Here is a 22,144-nt window from a genome sequence, read left to right on the forward strand (position 1 = left end):
TCGGAGCGGTGACCGGCTGTGGTCAGGAGAGCCTCAGCAGGGCCAGCCCCAGGAGTCTTTCCCGATTCTTGCTCACTGCTCACCCACCTGCTGCCATGAGGCACCTTGGGGCCTTCCTCTTCCTTCTGGGGGTCCTGGGGGCCCTCACTGAGATGTGTGGTGAGTAACTCGCCTCTATCCTGTGCCTCTTTCCTCCTGGGTCCTTAGGGGGGTGGCTAGGGCATAGGATGAGAGAACTTACCTGCCCTTCTAAGCTCCCATAGCAGTTTGGGCTTAGCTGGACCTCAGCATTTAACACATTCTATTGCGATTGATTATATGTTTGACTCCTCACCAGATAAGATCTCCGTTAATTCAGTCATTCGTTCACACATTCATTCAGCACATACTGAGACTTTTCTGTGTCAGGCCCAGTGTTAGCCTTTGGGGAACGTGCAAAGCATGAGACAAGTCTAATCCCTGCCATCCTAGAGCTTATGTTCTAGGGAAGGGGGGGACAGACAAAAGAAATGGTTAGGTGCTCCCACCTGAAATCTCAGCATTTTGGAAGGCTGAGGCGGGAGAGGAGGATCGCTTGAGCTCAACAGTTCGAGGTCAGCCTGGGCAACATAGGGAGACCCCATCTCTACAAAAAAAAAAAATTAAAAAATAGCTGGGCATGGGGAAGACTTTCTGAAGACCAAGAGGACACATGGGAGCTGAGACTCGAAGGAAGAAAAGGAGCTGGCAGGAAAGGAGTGGGGGACACACATTCTAGGCAGCAGGAAGTGAGCCTTCGGAGGTCCTGCCTGCTCCAGCTCTGTGCCCCAAGGGGTCTCTTGGAGCACACTGTCTCCTGGGACCTGTCTATGAGTCTGAGCTTAGAGGCTCAGGGCTGCTCCTTCAGACAGGAGGCAGAAGGCAGGCTTTGGGAACTTTGGGCCGCCCACGCGCCTTTTCCCCTCCTCTGCACCTAGGATTACGCTCAGCAATACACTTTCACCCCCATGGTCTCTTGTGACCCTGGGGAAACCCTGAGAGGTGGGTGCAGTCATGTCCAGGTGTCAAGTGAAGAAGTCGAGGGTTGGAGGGGCTGAGTGACCCACTCAGGGTGCTCCACCTTTACCAGAGCTTTGCTGAACTTAGTTTTTAGAACTTGAAGCCTCGTTTCCTTTTTTCGTTTTGTTTTTTGTTGAGAGAGGTTCTCCCTCTGTTGCCCAGGCTGGAATGCAGTGGCACGATCTTGGCTCACTGCAGCCTCTGCCTCGTGGGTTCAAGTGATTCCCCCACCTCAGCCTCCTAAGTAGCTGCAGACTGCGTGTGCATACTACCATGCTCGGCTAATTTTTGTATTTTTTTGTAGAGACAGGGTTTCGCCATGTTGCCCAGGCTGGTCTCGAACTCCTGGGCTCAAGTGAAACTCTTGCCTCAGCCTCCCAAATTGCTGAGATTACAGGCGTGAGCCACCGTGCCCGGCCAGAACTCCAAGCCTCTCATCTGTGTTCCATAAATGCAATCAGACACCTCAGGTCTGGGCCCAGGAACCCCAGCTCTTGGTTCATGTCCGGACAGTCCCCAGGGGAGTTCTGGGTTCAACCAGCCAGAGCTCTTCCTCCTGGCTGATCTGGTCCTCAGCCTTGGACAGTTAGTCCATTAGCCTGACCCCACAGGAGCCCCAATCCCTTGGGGTCTGGGGAATCTTGAACTGGAGTTTGGGGTGCAAATATCTTCGCTGAGTCACTTAATTGCACCCAGCCTCATTCCTTTATCTGTAAAGTGGGCTAAGAATGCTCCCCTGCCTTCCTCCTTGGTGTAGTACAAGGAAGGATCCCATGACCCCTGCTCTCCCAGTTTAAAGCTCTGTATGTATGTTGTGAAATTGACAGGGATCGCTGCACAAACGCTAATGCAAAGTGGGCTGCTGTGCTTCCTTTTCTCTTCTTTTTTTTTTTTTTTTTTTTTAATTTTCTTCTAGAGATGAGGTCTCACTATATTGCCCAGGGTTGGTTTCAAACTCCTAGGGTCAAGCGATCCTCCCACCTTGGCCACCCAAACTGCTGGTATTACAGGCGTGAGCCACTCTGTCTGGCTCCTGTGCTTGTGAATGTCAACAGCAATCAGCCCTTAGCTGGCAGGGCTGGGTTGGTAGGGCGAGAGCTCACCCAAGGCTGCTTTTATTACCCTGCGTGAATCTGCCTGGCCCCTTCCTTCTAAGGAGGTTGCTCTGTGGTTGTCAGTCTCTCCCTTTACAGCTGGATCCTGATCTTTCAGTTTCTAACCCTGTGCTGACTCATCGTACTGGAAGTGAGAGCCCGGGGTGAGGTCAGGGAACTCCCTTGCGCGTTTCAAGAAAAGGGAAAAGGAAAGAGAGGTGAGGAGGGGCAGATGACCAGAGAGACACAGGCTGAGAGAGACTGAGACAGACCCAGAGAGCCTCAGACACATTGAGTGACAGAGACGGAGAAATGGAGATAGGCACCAAAAAATGGTTCTCAGTGACAGAAAGGGAAAAAAGCAACCCCCCAGTCTCTCTTAACATCTGGTGAGAAACCAGCCATGTGCTTTGGTCTGGGCCCACACAGCAAAGGATTATGTAGGGTTTCAGGCTGGTGGATGGTCACCTTATAGCAACAGGTATCTGGGGCTGTCGGGAAACAGACACGAGGTTGTGGGACCCAGACCCACAGAGATGGAGCTGTTCTAGGAGCTCTGGTCCTCGTTCTGGTCCCCTGGGATATGGCACAGTGAAGGCCACCATCAGGCAGCTGGAGCCCAGCAGCAACTGGGAGGCAGTAAACAGGGACCCAAAGTGCAAGGTACCTCCGAGGCAAACTACTCTAAGCTACCCTGTGCTGAGCTCAAGTCCCTTGGAACTATCCCTAAGGCTTCCGCTTCCAGAGTATTTCAGTATTTTCGTTGCACAGCTTCGAATAAATCCCACAGCAACAGGTAAACGGCTGCAAGCTGTGACTGTTTTCTAAGAGCTCATCTCACAATCTCAGGTCCTCTTCATTTAAACAGAGATGGCAGGAAGAGCGTTATTTTGAGATCTGCATGGAGGAAGTTCACCAGGCAGCCTCAATTCACCAGCTGGAAGTCTGCGTTGTTTGGAAATTTGATGTGTAACACGTTCTGCATGTGGGCTGATGTTTTTGTAAACGGGTAGCACACACATTCAGCAGGGCACCAAAGAGCGGGGGCTTTGCAGTTAGGTCCATCCTTGGCTCTGCAGCCTTGTGTAAGACATGACACGACTTTGAACTTCTGTTTCCTCTTCTGTGCAAAGCAATGATGACAGTATCTACATCACAGGACTAGCATGAGGACCAAGTGAGATTGGGCAAGGTGCCCGGGCACACCAGTCTCACTGTCACCGCTGATGGGCAGAGTGGTTGCCTGGCAGTAGCATCCTCTACCTTCAGCCCACCACCTCTCTCGCTGGCTCACTCCAGCTGCTCTTTAGAGATACACGCTTCCCCTCTTTTCTCCTCCCACTGCCTTTCAGTATGGCTGCATTTCCCCCTGCAAGTTGGTGTGTGCTGGGTGGAGGTGGGGGTGAGGACATGTATTCCCTGGAGAAGGCCCTGGTAACGTCAGAGCACTTCTTTGCTGGTGGCCTGGCCCTGTGACCTCACTTGCACCATTTTCTTTCCTAAGAAATACCAGAGATGGACAGCCATCTGGTAGAGAAGTTGGGCCAGCACCTCTTACCTTGGATGGACCGGCTTTCCCTGGAGCACTTGAACCCCAGCATCTATGTGGGCCTACGCCTCTCCAGTCTGCAGGCTGGGACCAAGGAAGACCTCTACCTGCACAGCCTCAAGCTTGGTTACCAGCAGTGCCTCCTAGGGTATTGCCACACTCTCTTCTTTTTTCCATGTCTTGCTCCACATACTAAGAGATGGGAAACTTGGGTACTAGTTTGGGCCTGTCACCACTTTGTGGGCAGACCTTAGGCAAATTTTCTCCATCTATAGAATGGAGGGCCTTTGTCCATCTATGGAACGAAGGGGTTGGTTGGATTAGATCAGAGATGCTAATGCAAGGCTCCTTTTGCTACTACTGTCCATCATGTGTCTGAGGCAGACATAACTAATCCATGACTATACTCTTTCATGATGAGCCCAGAAGCAGCATCTGACTCTGCTCCCTTACTGTGCCTGAGGCAGACATCACTAATCGATGACTGCAGTCTTCTACATTGAGCTTAGAAGCAGCATCTGACTCTATGCTCCCCTCCCATGCATGAGGCAGACATCACTAATCCATGACTGCATTCTTTCATACTGAGCCCAGAAGCAGCATCTTTTTTTTTTCTCTTTCCTCTCACTCTGTTCCCCAGGCTAGAGTGCAGTGGCACAATCTTGGCTTGCACCAACCTCCAATTCCCGGGTTCAAGTGATTCTCGTGCCTCAGCCACCTGAGTAGCTGGGATTACAGGCGTGTGCCACCATGCCAGCTAATTTTTGTATTTTTGGTAGAGAGAGGGTTTCACCATGTTGGCCAGGCTGGTCTTGAACTCCTGACTTCAGGTGATCCGCCTGTCTTGGCTTTCCAAAGTGTTGGGATTATAGGCGTGAGCCACTGCACCAATCCAAAAGCAGCGTCTTTCTGTGCTCCCTTTTCAAGAGGCATCACAGAGAGGCCTGTTTTGGGGTTTGAGTGAGAGGCGAAGAATCAGACAGCCATGGAGCGCCTCTTTCTCAGACTCCCTCTTAAGAAGTGGATGCAGGGGTGGAGAGAAAAGAAGGCTAGGCATAGTGGCTCATACCTGTAATCCCAACATTTTGGGAGGCTGAGGCAGGAAGATTGCTTGAGCTCAGGAGTTTGAGACCGGCCTAGGCAACATAGTGAGACCACATCTCTTAAAAAAAAGAAAAAGAAAAATTAGCCAGGTGTAGTGACTCATGCCTGTGGTCCCCGCTTCTCCGGAGGCTAAGGTGGGAGGATCTTTTGAGGCTGAGAAATCGAGGCTACAGTGAGCCATGGTGGCACCACTGCACTCCAGCCTGGGAGACAAAGAGACCCTATCTCAGTAAAAAAAATAAAAATATGGCCGGGTGTGGTGGCTCACGCCTGTAATCCCAGCACTTTGGGAGGCCAAGGTAGGTAGATCACATGAGGTTAGGAGTTAGAAACCAGTCTGGCCAACATAGTGAAACCCTGTCTCTACTAAAAATACAAAAAATTAGCCAAGGGTGGTGGTGGGCAACTGTAATCCCAGCAACTTGGGAGGCCGAGGCAGAAGAATTGCTTGAACTCGGGAGGCGGAGGTTGCAGTGAGCTGAGAACATGCCACTGCACTCCAGCCTGGGCAACAAGAGCGAAACTCTGTCTCAAAGAAAATAAATAAATAAATAAATAAAAAAGGAGGGGGCATGTGGGTGAAGTATGGACAAAATAGTGGGGCAGGCACAGATGATCTGGACACAAGAGCCCTTGGAGTTTATTCTTGAATCTAACTATTCATCTTTATTAAATATTTGTGGCATACACCTCACAACATAGCCAACACACCTCCTTTTGGAGCTTTTATCAAAGTTTCCCACTGTTAAGATTTTTTCCCGCTTTGTGATGCTGGTGGGGTGGGTGCTGTAAGCAGGCTTACGGGGTGGCACTTTCTCACAAAGGCATGAACTGGCCTTGTCCTAGGTCTGCCTTCAGCGAGGATGACGGTGACTGCCAGGGCAAGCCTTCCATGGGCCAGCTGGCCCTCTACCTGCTCGCTCTCAGAGCCAACTGTGAGTTTGTCAGGGGCCACAAGGGGGACAGGCTGGTCTCACAGCTCAAACGGTTCCTGGAGGATGAGAAGAGAGCCATTGGTGAGCAGACACCATCTGCTGGGGGTGGGGAGCAGCTGGGAGGGCTCATCAGATGATGTTCTCCAATGAGAATCAGAACTTTGGGTTTTCTCCCCAGGCGTCTTTCCCGCCATCCATTCTGCCCATCTCACTGCCTACGTAGAGGGTCGAACCTGTCCCCGTAGCCATCCTTGATCCAGCCTTTCCCACGCTGCACACACTCTATTGACAGGTGTGTTTTGTGGTTTTTTGGTTTTTTTCTTTGTTTGTTTTGAGTTGGAGGTTTGCTCTTGCTGCCCAGGCTGGAGTACAATGGCGCAATCTCAGCTCACTGCAATCTCTGCCTCCTGGGTTCAAGCAATTCTCCTGCCTCAGCCTCCTGAGTAGCTGGGATTACAGGGATGCGCCACCACACCCAGCTAATTTTGTATTTTTAGTAGACGGGGTTTCTCCATGTTGGTCAGGCTGGTCTCCAACTCCTGACCTCAGATGATCCGCTTGCCTCAGCCTCCCAAAGTGCTGGGATTACAGGCATGAGCCACTGCGCCAGGCCCATTGACAAGTCTTGTATTGGCTAGCCACCAAGATTGACTTGATTATCCACCTTCGGGACAACTGGACAGCCTGCTTATGACTTGCGCCGTAGTCTGTCTCTACTAGCTCTCCTGCCCTGACTTGACCCAGCATACAACAGCCAGAGCCAGCCTTTTCAATATAAACCTGATCTTGCTGGCACTGCTTAAACCCTGCAGGGGCCTCACACTGCTCCATGGCCCAGCCTGTCTACTCTTACCTTCTGCCCAGGCTCTGCTCATCCATTCTCTGCCTCCCACACACACCTGCCCTCTGTGGGCTCCAGCCATACCAGCTGTCTCTCATCTCTCAACTCATAAGCCAGTTTTTTCATACAGGCTCCCTCCATCTGGACTGGCTTCCCTGCGTGCAGTTCACTCCTGCTTTACCTTTGGCTCTGCCTCCACCCATCCTCAGCCCTCTCCAGCGTTACCTCCTTGGAGAATCCTGCCTTGACTTCCCAGCCACCCAAATATCACTACTTGGTCTGCATTCTCGTTACAATTGCAGTCTCATGAGCAATTGCTGTGGTTGAGGCCCGAACTGCGCAGTGCCCATCTGCCATGGGTCTCCTGCTTCCTCTAAGCACAGTGCCTGACACACAGTGAGACCTCAGCACATATGGGCTGAGGCAATGAAGGAATGAAGGATCCCATGACCCAAAGGAGCGTGTTGGAAAGTGCAGGCCAGGGTCCCATGTGGTGGTGGGGCTGGCTGCTTGGTGGGAGCAGAGAGGCAACCCCTCGGTTTTTTTCCCTCCCAGGGCATGATCACAAGGGCCACCCCCACACTAGCTACTACCAGTATGGCCTGGGCATTCTGGCCCTGTGTCTCCACCAGAAGCGGGTCCATGACGGCGTGGTGGACAAACTTCTGTATGCTGTGGAACCTTCCCACCAGGGCCACCATTCTGTGGGTGAGTAGGTCAGACCCTGCCAAGGCCAGGCTGGCACTCCCTCAGTCCCCAGGCCTGCACTAATGACCTCCATACCCTGGTCCCACACTCACCTTTCCTTGGGGCCCCTCCGTATCAAGTCCTTTAGGGATGAATTGGCGAGGGCTCATGGGTGATGCTCCAGCTGTGAGCCAGCTTTGGAGCTGGTAGGTGGGTCTCTTGAGGCCAGGAGTTCAAGACAACATGGTGAAACCCCATCTCTACTAAAAATAAAAAAGTTAGTCGGGCATTGTGGCACATGCCTGTAGTCCCAGCTACTCGGGAGGCTGAGGCAGGAGAATCACTTGAACCTGGGAGGCGGAGGCTGCAGTGAGTGGAGATCGCACCACTGCCCTCCAGCCTGGGCAACAGAGTGAGTGAGACTCTGTCTCAAAAAATAAAAAATAAAATAAAACTCCCCTAGTGATTCCAATGCGCAGCTAAGTTTGGAAATAGGTGGTATGGGGTCAAGTCCTCTTGGGCCTCCCTCCTCCAGTCCTTCTCCCTAACCTCTAGCCCTCAAGTTGCAGAGTGATCAGCCAAACCAGTTTGCCCAGAAATGAACAGTTTCCTGGGACATAGGATTTTCAGAGTCCAGACAAGGAAAGTCTTGGGCAGACCAGGTTGAGTTGGTGCCCTTAGCTGATCTGACCATGTTGCCCTTCTTCTCCAAGCCCTCCTGTGGTTGCCCATAGCTACAAGGGCCTGACCCTCAAGCCCCTGCCTGTCCTGGCCCCTTGGCTCTCCAGCTCATTGCATGTTCTGTTCCCCCCTTCAAGACACAGCAGCCATGGCAGGCTTGGCATTCACCTGTCTGAAGCGCTCAAACTTCAACCCTGCTCGGAGACAACGGATCACCATGGCCATCAGGACAGTGCGAGAGGAGATCTTGAAGGCCCAGACCCCTGAGGGCCACTTTGGGAATGTCTACAGCACCCCATTGGCATTACAGGTGGGAAAGAGACCCTGGAGCCATGGCCACCCTGGGGAACAGTCAGGGGTGGAGTGGTCAGGTGCTGGAACACCTAGCCCCTCCCCGCCGGCTGACCTCCCCTCTCTCTTCCCCACTCTATCACCAGTTCCTCATGACTTCCCCCATGCCTGGGGCAGAACTGGGAACAGCATGTCTCAAGGCGAGGGTTGCTTTGCTGGCCAGTCTGCAGGATGGAGCCTTCCAGAATGCTCTCATGATTTCCCAGCTGCTGCCCGTTCTGAACCACAAGACCTACATTGATCTGATCTTCCCAGACTGCCTGGCACCACGAGGTAGCCCAACTTTTTGTGGAAGCACAGCCCTTTACAATCTGCTGCACAGCCCTTTACAATCTGCTGCGCACCCGTTGACGTCCCAGTGAGGGGAGGTTGCTTCATCCTGATTTGCTGAGTCAGCACAAGTTTGTGGGTGTGCATGGGACACAGCAGCCAAAATGTGGTCACAGCTTCTAGAAGCTCACAGTGTGGGGAGGAAGACAGTAAATGGAGATCCCTGGGCATACCGCTTGTGTGATACCCAGTACAGAAATGTTTGAATGGATGGATGGATGGATGAATGAATGAGGAGAGACACGTTTTGGTTAACTCTAATACAATATGATAAGCCCCAGTAGCAGCATGATCCAGGCTTCCTCTGAGAGAGGGGCTGAGGATGTGACTGGGATTTGCCAATTAAGAATGGAGAAGGAGGCCAGGTGCAGTGACTCATGCCTGTAATCCCAACACTTTGGGAGGCCAAGGCGGGTGGCTCACCTGAGGTCAGGAGTTCGAGACCAGCCTGGCTAACATGGCGAAACTCCATCTATTAAAAATACAAAAAAGTAGCTGGGTGTGGTGGCGGGTGCCTGTAATCCCAGCTACTCAGGAGGCTGAGGCAAGAGAATCACTTGAACCTCAGAGGTGGAGGTTGCAGTGAGCCAAGATCATGCCACTGCACTCCAGTCTGGGTGACAGAGTAAGACTATGTCTCAAAAAAAAAAAAAGAAAAAAAAAAAAAAATGGAGAAGAAGGAAGCTGGACATGGTGGCTCGTGCTTGTAATCCTAGCACTCTGGGAAGCTGAGGTAGGTGGATTGCCTGAGCCCAGGAGTTTGAGACCAGCCTGGGCAACATGGTGAAACCCTGTCTTTACTAAAATACAAAAGATTAGCCAGGCATGGTGGTAGACGCCTATAATCCCAGCTACTAGGGAGGCTGAGCCACAAGAATCACTTGAACCTGGGAGACAGAGGTTGCAGTGAGCCGAGATCGCGCCATTGCACTCCAGCCTGGGTGACAGTGTGAGACTCTGTCTCCAAAAAAAACAAGAATGGATAGAGTGGAGCCAAGAAGAGGCAGGAAGAACAAAGACACAGAGGTGCACAGAGTTTGGGGGAATTTTGAGGAATGGTCTTGCAAAAGAGTGGGATCTGGGAGAATGAGTGGGAGTGGAAAGCAGATGAATGAAAAGAAGGTGAGCGCATCAGGGTAACAGAGACGCGTTGTGAACAAATGCATGTTCTAGGAAGAGCCCTCTGGAGTGCTAGGTGCCAGAGAGGTGGGAGGGAAGGATACTGGAAGCAGAGAAACCAGTGAGGGGCCTGATCTTGGGTGGTGGGGAATGAGGGACAGGGGAGGCCGGGATGGAAGCCAGGTTTCAGCTGAGCAGGTGGCAGTGGCATTGATGGAGATGAGGACATGGGGAAGGACAAAGTCCAGGTGTCTTTGAGGGAAGACAAGAAGACAAATAATCCAGGCTCTCTGTCCTCACACCAGCTGCCCCTTCCTTTTTTCCCGGCACAGTCATGTTGGAACCAGCTGCTGAGACCATTCCTCAGACCCAAGAGATCATCAGTGTCACGCTGCAGGTGCTTAGTCTCTTGCCACCGTACAGACAGTCCATCTCTGTTCTGGCCGGGTCCACCGTGGAAGATGTCCTGAAGAAGGCCCATGAGTTAGGAGGATTCACGTGAGACTCCCACTTCCCAGTCCTCACCCCACCCAACCTCACATGCCTGATAACAGGGTCACAGAAGAGACGGGGGACAGAGGAGAGGGTTCCCTCGGGAGAGACACTGGCCCTGCTTCTGCTTCTACCTGCTCCGCTCCTTTCTTGTCCACGGTGTTATGGAAACAGGGAGCCATAGGCCAGCATTGTCACTGAGAGAGCAGGCTTTGGAGGCAGAGCCCCCCAGTTGGAATCCCAACTCTAACCAGCTAGGTTCTAGGTAGGCACCCACAATTCACCGAGGAGAACAGTTGTGCCCCCTCCCTGCAGGGCCAGTGTGAAGAGTCCAGGAGTTAGTACACATAAAGATAGTGGCATGTGCTTTTTATATGTGCAAGGTCCAGCACATAGCAAGCGCTCAACACAGCGTTGCTTTCATCAGAGTAAGAACTGTTTTTTGTTTGTTTTTGAGAGACAGGGTCTCAATCTTATCACCCAGGCTGGAGTGTAATTGTGCAATCATGTCTCACTGCAGCCTCGAACTCTGGGGATGAAGCAACCCTACTGTCCTGCCTCAGCCTCCCAAATAGCTGAGACTATAGGCACGTGCCACACATCCCTGGCTAATTTTTTTTTTTTTTTTTGAGATAGGGTCTCTGTCTGTTGCCCAGGCTGGTCTCAAATTCCTGGCCTCAAACCATCCTCACACCTCAGGCTCTCAAAATATTGGGATTATAGGTGCGAGCCATCATGCTCAGCCAGAATAATAACTGTTTTTTTTGTTGTTTGTTTTTTTTTTTTTTTTTTGAGACAGAGTCTCGCTCTATTACCCAGGCTCTGGAGGCCCAACTCGTGTTTGTGTATTTGTTTATATTTATTTATTTATTTATTTATTTATTTATTTATTTATTTATTTCGAGACAGAGCCTCTCTCTTTCACCCAGGCTGGAGTGCAGTGGCGCAATCTCGGCTCACTGCAACCTCCGTCTCCTGGGTTCAAGTGATTGTCCTGCCTCAGCCTCCTGAGTAGCTGGGACTACAGGCGCGTGCCACCATGCCCAGCTAATTTTTGTATTTTTAGTAGAGACAGGGTTTTACTTTTGGCCAGGCTGGTCTCTAACTCCTGAACTCAGGTGATCTGCCTGCCTTGGCCTCCCAAAGTGCTGGGATTACAGGCATGGGCCTCCGTGCCCAGCCATGTATTTATTTAGGCAAGGTCTCCCTCTGTTATCCAGGCTGAAGTGCAGTGGCACGTTCATAGCTCACTGCAGCCTCAAATTATCCAAGTAGCAGGGACTACAGGCATGCACCACCACACCCATCTACTTTTTTTTGAGATGGAGTCTCCCTCTGTCGCCCAGACTGGGTTGCAGTGGCACAATTTCAGCTCACAGCAGCATCTACCTCCCAGGTTCAAGCGATTCTCCTTCCTCAGCCTCCCGAGTAGCTGGGACTATGGGCATGCACCACCATACCTGGCTAATGTTTATATTTTGAATAGAGATGGAATTTTGCCATTTTGGCCAGGCTGGTCTTGAACTCTTGACCTCAAGTGATATGTCTGCCTCAGCCTCTCAAAGTGCCGGGATTACAGGCATGAGCCACTACGCCTGGCCCAGAATAAGAACTTCTATTTTATTTTATTTGAGACAGGGTCTTACTCTGTCACCTAGGCTAGAGTGCAGTGGCACAATCACAGCTCACTGCAGCCTCAATCTTCCGGGCTCTGATCCTCCCACCTTAGCCTCCCAGGTAGCTGGGAACAACAGGCATGCGCCACCACGCTTGGCAAATATTTTTTTAAATTTTTTTGTAGAGATGGGATTGCTCCATGTTGCCCAGACTGGTCTCAAACTCCTGGACTCAAGCGATCTACCCACCTTGGCCTCCCAAAGTGCTGAGATAACAGGCGTGAGCCACCGTGGCTGGCCAGAATAAGAACTTTTATTATGAAATAAGTTTGGCCCTATTCTGTTATTAATTACCTCAAAGAAGTTGGACAATGTCCTTACACTTGCTTCTCACCCTGAGCTTAGAATAGTCTGAGAATGAGCATGTCTGGACTGCTGTTTGACAGGTCCTGTCCATGATGAAATAAGATGAATGTAATTTTCATGTTATCAGTGGGGAGTCCAGCCTAGAGAAGTTGAATGCCTTCCACCAGGTCACGCACACCACAGACTTCTCCCCTAGAATCATGGGCCTATCTCTGTCCCCAGTGGGAGTTCCTGGAAAATGGCATCCTGCATCCAGGGAGGGCCCACAGTTGGCTCCTTTGGGTCCTCTAGGCTAGAGAATCTCAGACCAGAGATATGCAAAGACTCCTCTGAAGTACAAACATTCTCCCAGACCCCAGGTTAAGTTATTTCTTCTATAATATCACTTAGATGTGTACTGATAATTTTACTAAATATAAAGTCTTTGGCCAGAGCTGGTGGCTCACTCCCGTAATTCCAGTGATTTGGGAGGCTGAGGCAGGAGGATCACTTGAGCCTAGGAGTTCGAGACCAGCCTGGGCAACATAGTGAGACTGCCATCTCTTCAAAAAAATTTTTTTAATTAGCTGGGCATGATGGTGTGCACCTATAATCCTAGCTACCCAGAAGGCTGAGGTGGGAGGACTGCTTGAGCCCAGGAGTTCAAGGCTGCAGCGAGCTATGATGACGTCACTGTCCTGTAGCCTGGATGACAGAAGAAAACTCTTTTAAAGACACAGGGCTGAGTGTGATGGCTAACACCTGTAATCCCAGCACTTTGGGAGGCCAAGGTGGGCAGATTACTTGAGGCCAGGAGTTCAAAACCAGCCGGGCCAACATGGCGAAAGCCCGTCTCTACCACACACAAAAAAAGTCCTTTCTCTTTCTAGCTCTAGACAGCTATAAACCCCCAACAACTTTATAAATTAAATAGAAAAGTATAAAAACCAATACCATTCAAATAAGGATGCTCTGCGGAGGTCCTGGCCTGTACTTTAGCACCTCCCTGTATTCGAGCTGCAGTGAAGCCTGGGCACTCCTGGCCTGGCTCAGCCACTTCATTCACTATGAGGGCCACCTCTGTTTCCTTCCTGCGGCCTATGGCACATAGCGCAATGCTGCTGGGCACCAGCGCAGTCACTGATGGCCACGCATAGGCTGAGGGCCCTTGGGAGGGCTCAGACCCACAGACTGAGATTACCCAGAACCAGCTGGTATTCATGTTTGAATATTGTCATCAAAATGAAAGACAATTAGAATTTAATGTTTTTATTCAGAGCTCGGGGATCTCTGGGAAGACACTGTGGACTCCAGTCTGAGAAATGGTTCTCTTGTTAGTATGCGTGGATGCCTCAACTGGGTTCAGGCATGAAGACTATGAGGCCCCTGAATGCACAGCAGAGAAAGCTCAACTGCAGACACAGATAGACAGATGTGGAGAGAGGTAGCCCTGTGCAGCCACATGGCCCTGCAGAGTTAAGGAATGGGAAAAGGGCTACTCTGTGACATTCCTTAGAACAGTACTTTCCCTTCGCTGAAGTCACCCCAAATAGGTTTGTTGTTGTTGTTGTTGTTGTTGTTGTTGTTTTGGAGACGGAGTTGCATTCAGTCGCCCAGGCTGGAGTGCAGTGGCACGATCTCGGCTCACTGCAACCTCCACCTCCTGGGTTCAAGCGATTCTCCTGCCTCAGCCTCCTGAGCAGCTGGGATTACAGGGGCTCACCATCATGCCTGGCTAGTTTTTGTATTTTTAGTAGAAATAGGGTTTCACATGGTGAAACCCTGAGGTCTCAAACTCCCGACCTCAGGTGATCCACCCACCTCCGCCTCCCCAAGTGCTGGGATTACAGATGTGACCCACCGCGCCCCACCTGTGTTACTTAAAACCAAAAAAATCCCTCTAAGACTGCAACTGTTGATAACTTAGGGCTGTATTACCCCAGAGAGCACTTTCTAGAAGATGCATTTGTTCACATCATTTCCCTGTTACCTTGACGGTCTCACCTCCTTTTCAGTCATTTGCATTCTCCCAGAACCCGCTCATTTGTTGTTATTTTTTGTTTGTTTGCTTGGTTTTGTTTTTGAGAAGCAGTCTTGCTCTGTTACCCAGGCTGGAGTGCAGTGGTGCAATCTCAGGTCACTGCAACCTCCGCCTACTAGGTTCAAGTGATTCTCCTGCCTCAGCCTCCTGAATAGCTGGGATTACAGGTGTGCACCACCATGCCCAGCCTAATTTTTGTATTATTAGTAGAGATGGGGTTTCACCATGTTGTCCAGGCTGGTCATGAACTCCTGACCTCAAGTGATCCACCCGCTTTGGCCTCCCAAAGTGCTGGGATTACAGTGCCTGGCCTGACCCCGCTCTTTTGAAAGACCATTTCCCCAAATTCTGTGCACCTGTGTGCCTTTCTTCTCTCTGCCTCCTCTCAGCTCTGCCCCGCTCTCCTCCCTTCTTCTCTGGCAAATCCCACTCATCTTTTCAAGCCCTTCTTCCAGGGGAAGCCCTGATCATGCTGCTTTCTCCTGTGGGAGGGATGAAGGACCTGGCCCACAGAGTTTGTTTTGTTTTGTTTTGAGATGGAGTTTTGCTCGTGTTGCCCAGGTTGGGGTACAATGGTACGATCTCAGCTCACCGCAACCTCTACCTCCCGGGTTCAAGCGGTTCTCCTGCCTCAGCCTCCCCAGTAGCTGGGATTACTGGCATGAACCACCACACCTGGCTAATTTTGTATTTTTAGTAGAGATGGGGTTTCTTCATGTTGGTCAGGCTGGTCTCGAACTCCCAACCTCAGGTGATCTGCCTGCCTCGGCCTCCCAAAGTACTGGGATTACAGGGTTGAGCCACTGTGCCTGGCCCAGGCCCACGGAGTTTTAAGAGGCTTCCTGTGGCAGTGGCATCCAGACGGAGTGCAGAAACTCAAAGTTGGAGGCCAGAAGCTCAGGGAAGGGGGAGTGTGAGTGAGGAGTCTCTTGGCTGCCAGGGCCAGAAACCAAACTCCAAGCCTCTCCACAACAGCGGGTGTAGAGCATGTAGAATCAGAGAGGAGGCTGAGCCATGCAGCCCCGAGAAGAGGGGAATGCCACTGAGCCACAGAGACCCAGTGCCACTGCCAGGTGTCTCTGCCTCCACTTCCCATGACCCTGCCTGTCTCTGTATGCAGGCTTCACCCTCTCTCATTGTACATTGTACACATTCTGGGTGACACCAGCAGCTTCTGATTCTCATCCCTCATAACATCAGTCCCCCAGAGAGGGGACAACTGCTGAGCTGATAACATAATAGATGCCCCTTTCCTGGAGGCCATGGTCATGGTCAGCGTGGAGAAGGATGAAGCCTGAGCAGGCAGGATCGGGGGTCTTGAGGGGAAGGAGGTGGAAGTTGAGATCACAGACCTGTGGCCAGGTGGCCTGGGAAGGGTTTGACGAGTGTCAGCCCAAAGAGCTTGGAAGGGATTTTGCTGCTGTGGGTGAGCGCTGCCTCTCCCCTTAGGGACAACAGCCACCTCTTCTCTCCCCATTTGCCTTTCCCTTTTGCAGATATGAAACACAGGCCTCCTTGTCAGGCCCCTACTTAACCTCCGTGATGGGGAAAGCGGCCGGAGAAAGGGAGTTCTGGCAGCTCCTCCGAGACCCCAACACCCCACTGTTGCAAGGTGAGTCATGGCCTGACACCCTGGATGTGTCCCCTACCCCAAGCTTACCCAGCCAAGAGGCTTCGTCAACTCACCCCAGCTTTCCCTAGCACCCTCCTGGGCCACAGCTTCACAAAATCACTGATGCTCAAAGTTGGATATAATATATTGAACTGAAGCCTTAGAATTTTTATGCAAGTTATTGTGGAAATTCTAGGAAACCAGACAGATTACAAAAAAAAAAAAAAAAAAAAAAACTAGAAGAAAATTAACATCACCTAGAATATGCTACCTAGGAATAATGTCTTTTCTTTTATTTTGAGACGGAGTTTCGCTCTTGTTGCCCAGGCTGGAGTGCAGTGGTGTGATCTCGGCTCGCTGTAACCTCCGCCTCCTGGGTTCATGTGATTCTTCCACCTCAGCCTCCCTAGTAGCTGGGATTATAGGCGCCTGCCACCATGCCCAGCTAATTTTTTTGTATTATTAGTAGAGACGGGGTTTCACCATGTTGGCCAGGCTGTTCTTGAACTCCTGACCTCAGGTGATCCCCACCAGCCTTGGCCTCCCGAAGTGCTGGGATTACAGGCGTGAGCCACCATGCCCAGCCAAAATAACGTGTTTTGTTTTGTTTTTTGTTTTTTGAGATAAGGTCTTGTTCTGTCACCCAGGCTAGAGTGCAGTGGCACAATCTCAGCTCACTGTAGCCTCAATCTTCCTGGCTCAAGTGATCCTCCCACCTCAGCTTCCTGAGTAGCTGGGGCTACAGGCACACACCACCATGCCCAGCTAATTTTTCTATTTGTGATAGAGACGGGGGTTCACCATGTTGGCCAAGCTGGTCTCAAACTCCGGAGCCCAAGTGGTCTGCCTGCCTCTGCCTCCCAAAGTTCTGGGATTACAGGCATGAGCCACCGCGCCTGGCCAAAATTACTTAACTTTTCTTCTAGATACTTTTTAAAAATATGCCAGTAAGTTTTTCATAAAAAATGGAGCCATGCTATCCAGCGGAAATTTAATGTTGCCCACATGTATAACTTAAAAATTTCATATATATATATACACACACACACACATATACACACATACATATATGCACACATATATACACACACATATATACATACATATATACATATATACACACACATATATATACACACACACACACATATATTTTTTATTTTTATTTATTTATTTTTTTTTGAGATGGAGTCTTGCTCTGTTGCCCAGGCTGGAATACAATGGTGAGGTCTCAGCTCACTGCAGCCTCTGCCTCCTGAGCTCAAGCAATTCTCCTGCCTCAGCCTCCCAAGTAGCTGGGATTACAGGTGTGTGCCACCATGCCCAGTTATTTTTGTATTTTTAGTAGAGATGGGGTTTCACCATGTTGGCCAGGCTGGTCTCAAACTCCTGACCTCAAGTGATCTGCCCGCTTCAGCCTCCCAGAGTGCTGGGATTACAGATGTGAGCCACCACGCCTGGCCTGCAAACAGACCCTTAAAGGTTATCTATCCCTACTCTTGCTACTTAAGTTGCTTTTATACTACTCCACCCCTAAAGAACTTTTATGGGGCACTTACCATGTGTCAAGCATTGTGGCGAGTGCTTTAGAGAAGGTGGGACTTTCTGAGGGAGCCCACAAAAAAGCATTCTTTCTTTCCCTCATTCTGAATAAATTGAGGAATAAAAAATAGGAGCTACAGATGGAGACCCCAAGTCTGGCCAGTTCTACTACTGATAAAGACAGGAGGGTGAGAGCTAGGTGGACCCAGCCAGGAAGCAGACCTGGGCAGTTGTAGCCTCTATCTCCTTCCCCCTCTGCCCTTGAGTCTAGCAGGAAGCCCACTCCCAGGAGAAAAATAGAGCGCGCCCAGGCTACACATGCCTAGTTTATTCTTCCCAAATCAACCAGTTGCGTAAAACACTCCTCTGTCTTCCTTGGGGTGGAAAGTGGATGGGAGTTATAATTTGAGTTCTCTTTTGTCTTAGTCCATTGAAGCTGCTATTACAAAATACCATAAACTGGGTGGCTTATAAACAGCAGAAATGAGGCCAGGTGTGGTGGCTCATGCCTATAATTCCAGCACTTTGGGAGGCCAAGACAGGTGGATCACCTGAGATCAGGAGTTCAAGACTAGCCTGACCAACATGGTGAAACCCTGTCTCTACTAAAAATACAAAAAATTAGCTGGGGGTGGTGGCGGGCACCTGTAATCCCAGCTACTTGGGAGGCTGAGGCAGGAGAATCGCTTGAACCCAGGAGGCGGAGGTTGCAGTGAGCTGAGATCATGCCATTGCATTTCAGCCTGGGCAACAAGAGTGAAACTCCATCTCAAAATGAGATAAAATAACAGAAATGTGTTTCTTACAGTTCTGGAGGTTGGGTGGGCAGTCCAAGATCAGGACACTGACAGATTCAATGTCTGATGAGGGCCCACTTTCTGGTGGTACCTGCTGGCTGTGTTCTCACATGGTGGAAGGGACAAGGCAACTTTCTGGGGCCTTGTTTTTTAATTTAAAAATATTTTCCTGGCCCTTGCCTGCTGAAGGAACCTCTTTTATAATGGTACTTAAAAAAAATTTTTTTTTGAGATGGGGGTCTCACTCTGTCACCCACGCTGAGTGCAGTATCACGATCCCAGCTCACTGCAACCTCTGCCTCCCTGGCTTAAGCGATCCTCCCACCTCAGCCTCCTGAGTAGGTGTGACCATAGGCCCATGGCACAAAGCCCAGCTAATTTTTTGTATTTTTAGTAGAAATGTGGCTTCACCATGTTGCTTAGGCTGGTCTCGAACTTCTGAGCTCAAGTGATCTGCCTGCCTTGGCCTCCCAAAGTGCTGGGATTCTAGGTATGAGCCACCCTGCTCGGCCTATAATGGCATTTTCCTATCCCATTGATGAGGCTCTACCCTCATGACCTAATCATCTCCCAAAGGCCCTAAGGCCTCCTGATACCATCACCTTTGGGGTTAGGTTTTAACATATAAATTTTGGGGGGACACAGACATTTTAGACCATAGCACCTCCATTGAAAGGAAACATTTCTGACACCTGGCTGTCTCAAAGGGCCCTTTCAGTTCCCCTGCAGGCTGCATTCCCACATCACCAACAAGAGCACCGACACTCACTCAGAGGTTAAATAACTTGTCCAGAGTCACAGCAGTAATGAATGACAGAGCTGGGGCTTGAATCCAGGCGTCGTCCTAGAGCCTGGATTCTGTGTAGTGAGTGAAAGCTGACTCCTGGGAGACTTCTGCATGGTCCTGGTTCTCTCTCCAGACTGCACTGTGCAAGTTTCTCTTCCTGATGTTCCCTAGGGTATTACAAAGACAGTGGCCCTCCCTGTCAGGTGTTTTTTTACCAGCTGAGGTCATGGCCTCAGGAACCCTGTAGGAAGCTGAGTTCAGAGTCTTTGAGCAGGCTTTAGGGAGGTTCCAGCTTCCCACCACCAAGCCCCAGGTGGATTTTTACAGACTCTAGCCTCAGGGTGGGGGGTCTGGAAGATGAGGTTGCGGGGTGCGATATTCTGCCCAGTTCACCCCGCCTTGCTCAATCTGTTTCTGCAGGTATTGCTGACTACAGACCCAAGGATGGAGAAACCATTGAGCTGAGGCTGGTTAGCTGGTAGCCCCTGAGCTCCCTCATCCCAGCAGCCTCGCACACTCCCTAGGCTTCTACCCTCCCTCCTGATGTCCCTGGAACAGGAACTCGCCTGACCCTGCTGCTACCTCCTGTGCACTTCGAGCAATGCCCCCTGGGATCACCCCAGCCACAACCCCTTCGAGGGCCCTATACCATGGCCCACCTTGGAGCAGAGAGCCAAGCATCTTCCCTGGGAAGTCTTTCTGGCCGAGTCTGGCCAGCCTGGCCCTGCAGGTCTCCCATGAAGGCCACCCCATGGTCTGATGGGCATGAAGCATCTCAGATTCCTTGGCAAAAAAAGGAGTCCGCAGGCCGCAGGTGTTGTGAGGACCACTCATTCTGTGGTTGGGGTCCTGCAAGAAGGCCTCTTCAGCCCAGGGGCTATGGCCCTGACCCCAGCTCTCCACTCTGCTGTTAGAGTGGCAGCTCCGAGCTGGTTGTGGCACAGTAGCTGGGGAGACCTCAGCAGGCTGCTCAGTGCCTGCCTCTGACAAAATTAAAGCATTGATGGCCTGTGGACCTGCTACAGTGGCCTGGTGCCTCATACTTCTCAGGTGCAGGGGCAGGGACAAGAGAAGGGGGAAGTAACCCCATCAGGGAGTGGAGGGTGCCTGAGCCGCCATCTGGGCATTGGGGGAGTGATGGGAATGCCAGCAGTGATGACATTGACTACTGAGCACCCACTACTATTGACTGAGCACTCACTTGCTAGATACTATCTTGAACAACTCTGTGAGGTTGTTGATATTTTCATTTTTATCTGTGCTTTACAAATCAGGAAACTGGGAGGCCGGGCGTGGTGGTTCACGCCTGTAATCCCAGCGCTTTAGGAGGCTGAGGCAGGTGGATCACAAGGTTAGGAGTTTGATATCAGCCTGGCCAACATGGTGAAACCCCATCTTTATTAAAAATACAAAAAATTAGCCAGGCGTGGTGTTGCATGCCTGTAATCCCAGTTACTCGGGAAGCTGAGGCAGGAGAATTGCTTGAACCCTGGAGGCGGAGGTTGTACTGAGCCGAGATCACGCCATTGCACTCCAGCTTGGGCAAGAAGAGAAACTGTCTAAAAAAAAAAAAAAAATCAGGAAACTGGTGCTCAAAAAGGAAAAGTGACTCACCAAGGTCACAGACTAAGCAGTGATGCTGTGGGAACCTGGCTCAGGGGACACAGACCTGGCCTGGGGCAGCCTCGCAGCTCCTCCACTAAAATACTGAAAGTGAGGGGCTTCGATGATGGTTATATGGCAGAGCCCCAACTCAACTGGAGCCCTGGGACCCAGAAGCTAGGGTCTCACTCCCTGCTTTTCCGCAAGGCACCATTAGGGCATCACCCCAGGCCTCGGCAGCCACGACGCAGGGATCCTGCCTCTCATTGGTTGGGGGCTTAGGGGCTCTGGGCTGCCCTCTTGAAAGTGGGGTTCAGCCCAGGCAGGCACCCCCTATGCTGCACCCCACCAAGGTTAGGAAGAGGTCCTGTCCTCAGTGGGGCCGTCTGATGAACAGCCCGTCAGGTCTGTGTCCACGTGCCTTGGAAGAGATGGTGACATACTCAAAGTCCTTGAAGCTGCATATCAAACCATCTAGAGCACCATCTTCAAACATTTAGGGTCTGAGAAGATACGGGAAGTAGGCAATTTAAAACATTTCTTTATATTGGGCCAGGGGCAGTGGCTCACGTCTGTAATCCCAGCGCTTTGGGAGGACGAGGATCACCTGAGGTCAGGAGTTCAAGATCAGCCTGGCCAACATGATGAAACCCCATCTCTACTAAAAATACAAAAATTAGCTCAGGCGTGGTGATGTGCACCTGTAATCCTAGCTATTCAGGAGGCTGAGGCACGAGAACTGCTTGAGTCAATATTGCACCACTGCACTCCAGCCTGGGCAACAGAGCGAGACTGTCTCAAAAAAAAAAAGGATATTTGCTGCAAAGACCCAGCCTGCCAAATTCAGGGGCAGCCAAGGGGGGCAGTGAAATGGAAGTTGGAGCTCAGAGCTCCCTCACCTCCACTGCCCTCAGGCCTTCTCTGCCTCTTTCCCATCAGTCAGCTTCTTCTGGGCATGGTCCTGGGAGAGACTTGGCCTCCTTCCAGTTCAAGCTCCCTCTTACTTTCTCAGATTGTGTCCCACACCACTGAGTCTCTGGGACACTGGGTCAGATGTCTAGTCTGGCACAATTGGCAGGAATCCCGAAAAACAGTGTGGGTGAGGGGACAGTCGTGTTGGGTGCATGGCCCGATAATAGGGTAAGAGTCCAGAGGCCCTCCATCTGGGACTGGGAGGCAGGTCTATGTCAGGCCTGCATTTAGATCTCTAATGGCTCCAGACAAGCCCCTTCCGCTCACTAAGCCTGTTTCCTAACACAGCTGTGGGATGGTGCTTTGATTTACATAGCATGCGATCCCATCATAGATCACGCATGGGGAAACTGAGGCCCCAGGAGTGATCTGCTGGCACATGCAGCGACAAGAGGAGAGGCCCGTCTCACAGCCTTGCAGCAAGGTTGCCAGAAATCGATTCTCTGCCTCCATCCCGTAAAGCCTCTCTGCATCACCTGCTTCCCACAGCAGCAGCCTGGGCCTCCAGAGGGCACATTCAGATTTGAGGGTTTTGGGGAGTTTGTGGGCAAGGGCAGACTACTGTGGGCTTTTTGGTGGACCCCAAGGGAATGCAAAGAAGCCCCCTGC

General features: G+C 51.1%; 1 protein-coding gene across 1 annotated transcript; it reads left to right on the forward strand.

Annotated features, from left to right (window-relative positions):
- The first annotated feature begins 4 nt into the window (after positions 1 to 4).
- TCN2 (transcobalamin 2) lies at positions 5 to 19,981 on the forward strand. The gene is made up of 9 exons (XM_003812041.7): positions 5 to 159; positions 3,637 to 3,829; positions 5,632 to 5,801; positions 7,117 to 7,269; positions 8,067 to 8,239; positions 8,367 to 8,553; positions 10,062 to 10,227; positions 15,720 to 15,835; positions 19,382 to 19,981. Exons 1-9 carry the CDS (start codon positions 96 to 98, stop codon positions 19,441 to 19,443), a joined length of 1,284 nt encoding a protein of 427 aa, XP_003812089.2. The 5' UTR covers positions 5 to 95; the 3' UTR covers positions 19,444 to 19,981.
- Positions 19,982 to 22,144: the final 2,163 nt, after the last annotated feature.

This window comes from Pan paniscus, chromosome 23 (assembly GCF_029289425.2).
Source record: "Pan paniscus chromosome 23, NHGRI_mPanPan1-v2.0_pri, whole genome shotgun sequence".
Classification (NCBI taxonomy): Eukaryota; Metazoa; Chordata; class Mammalia; order Primates; family Hominidae; genus Pan; species Pan paniscus.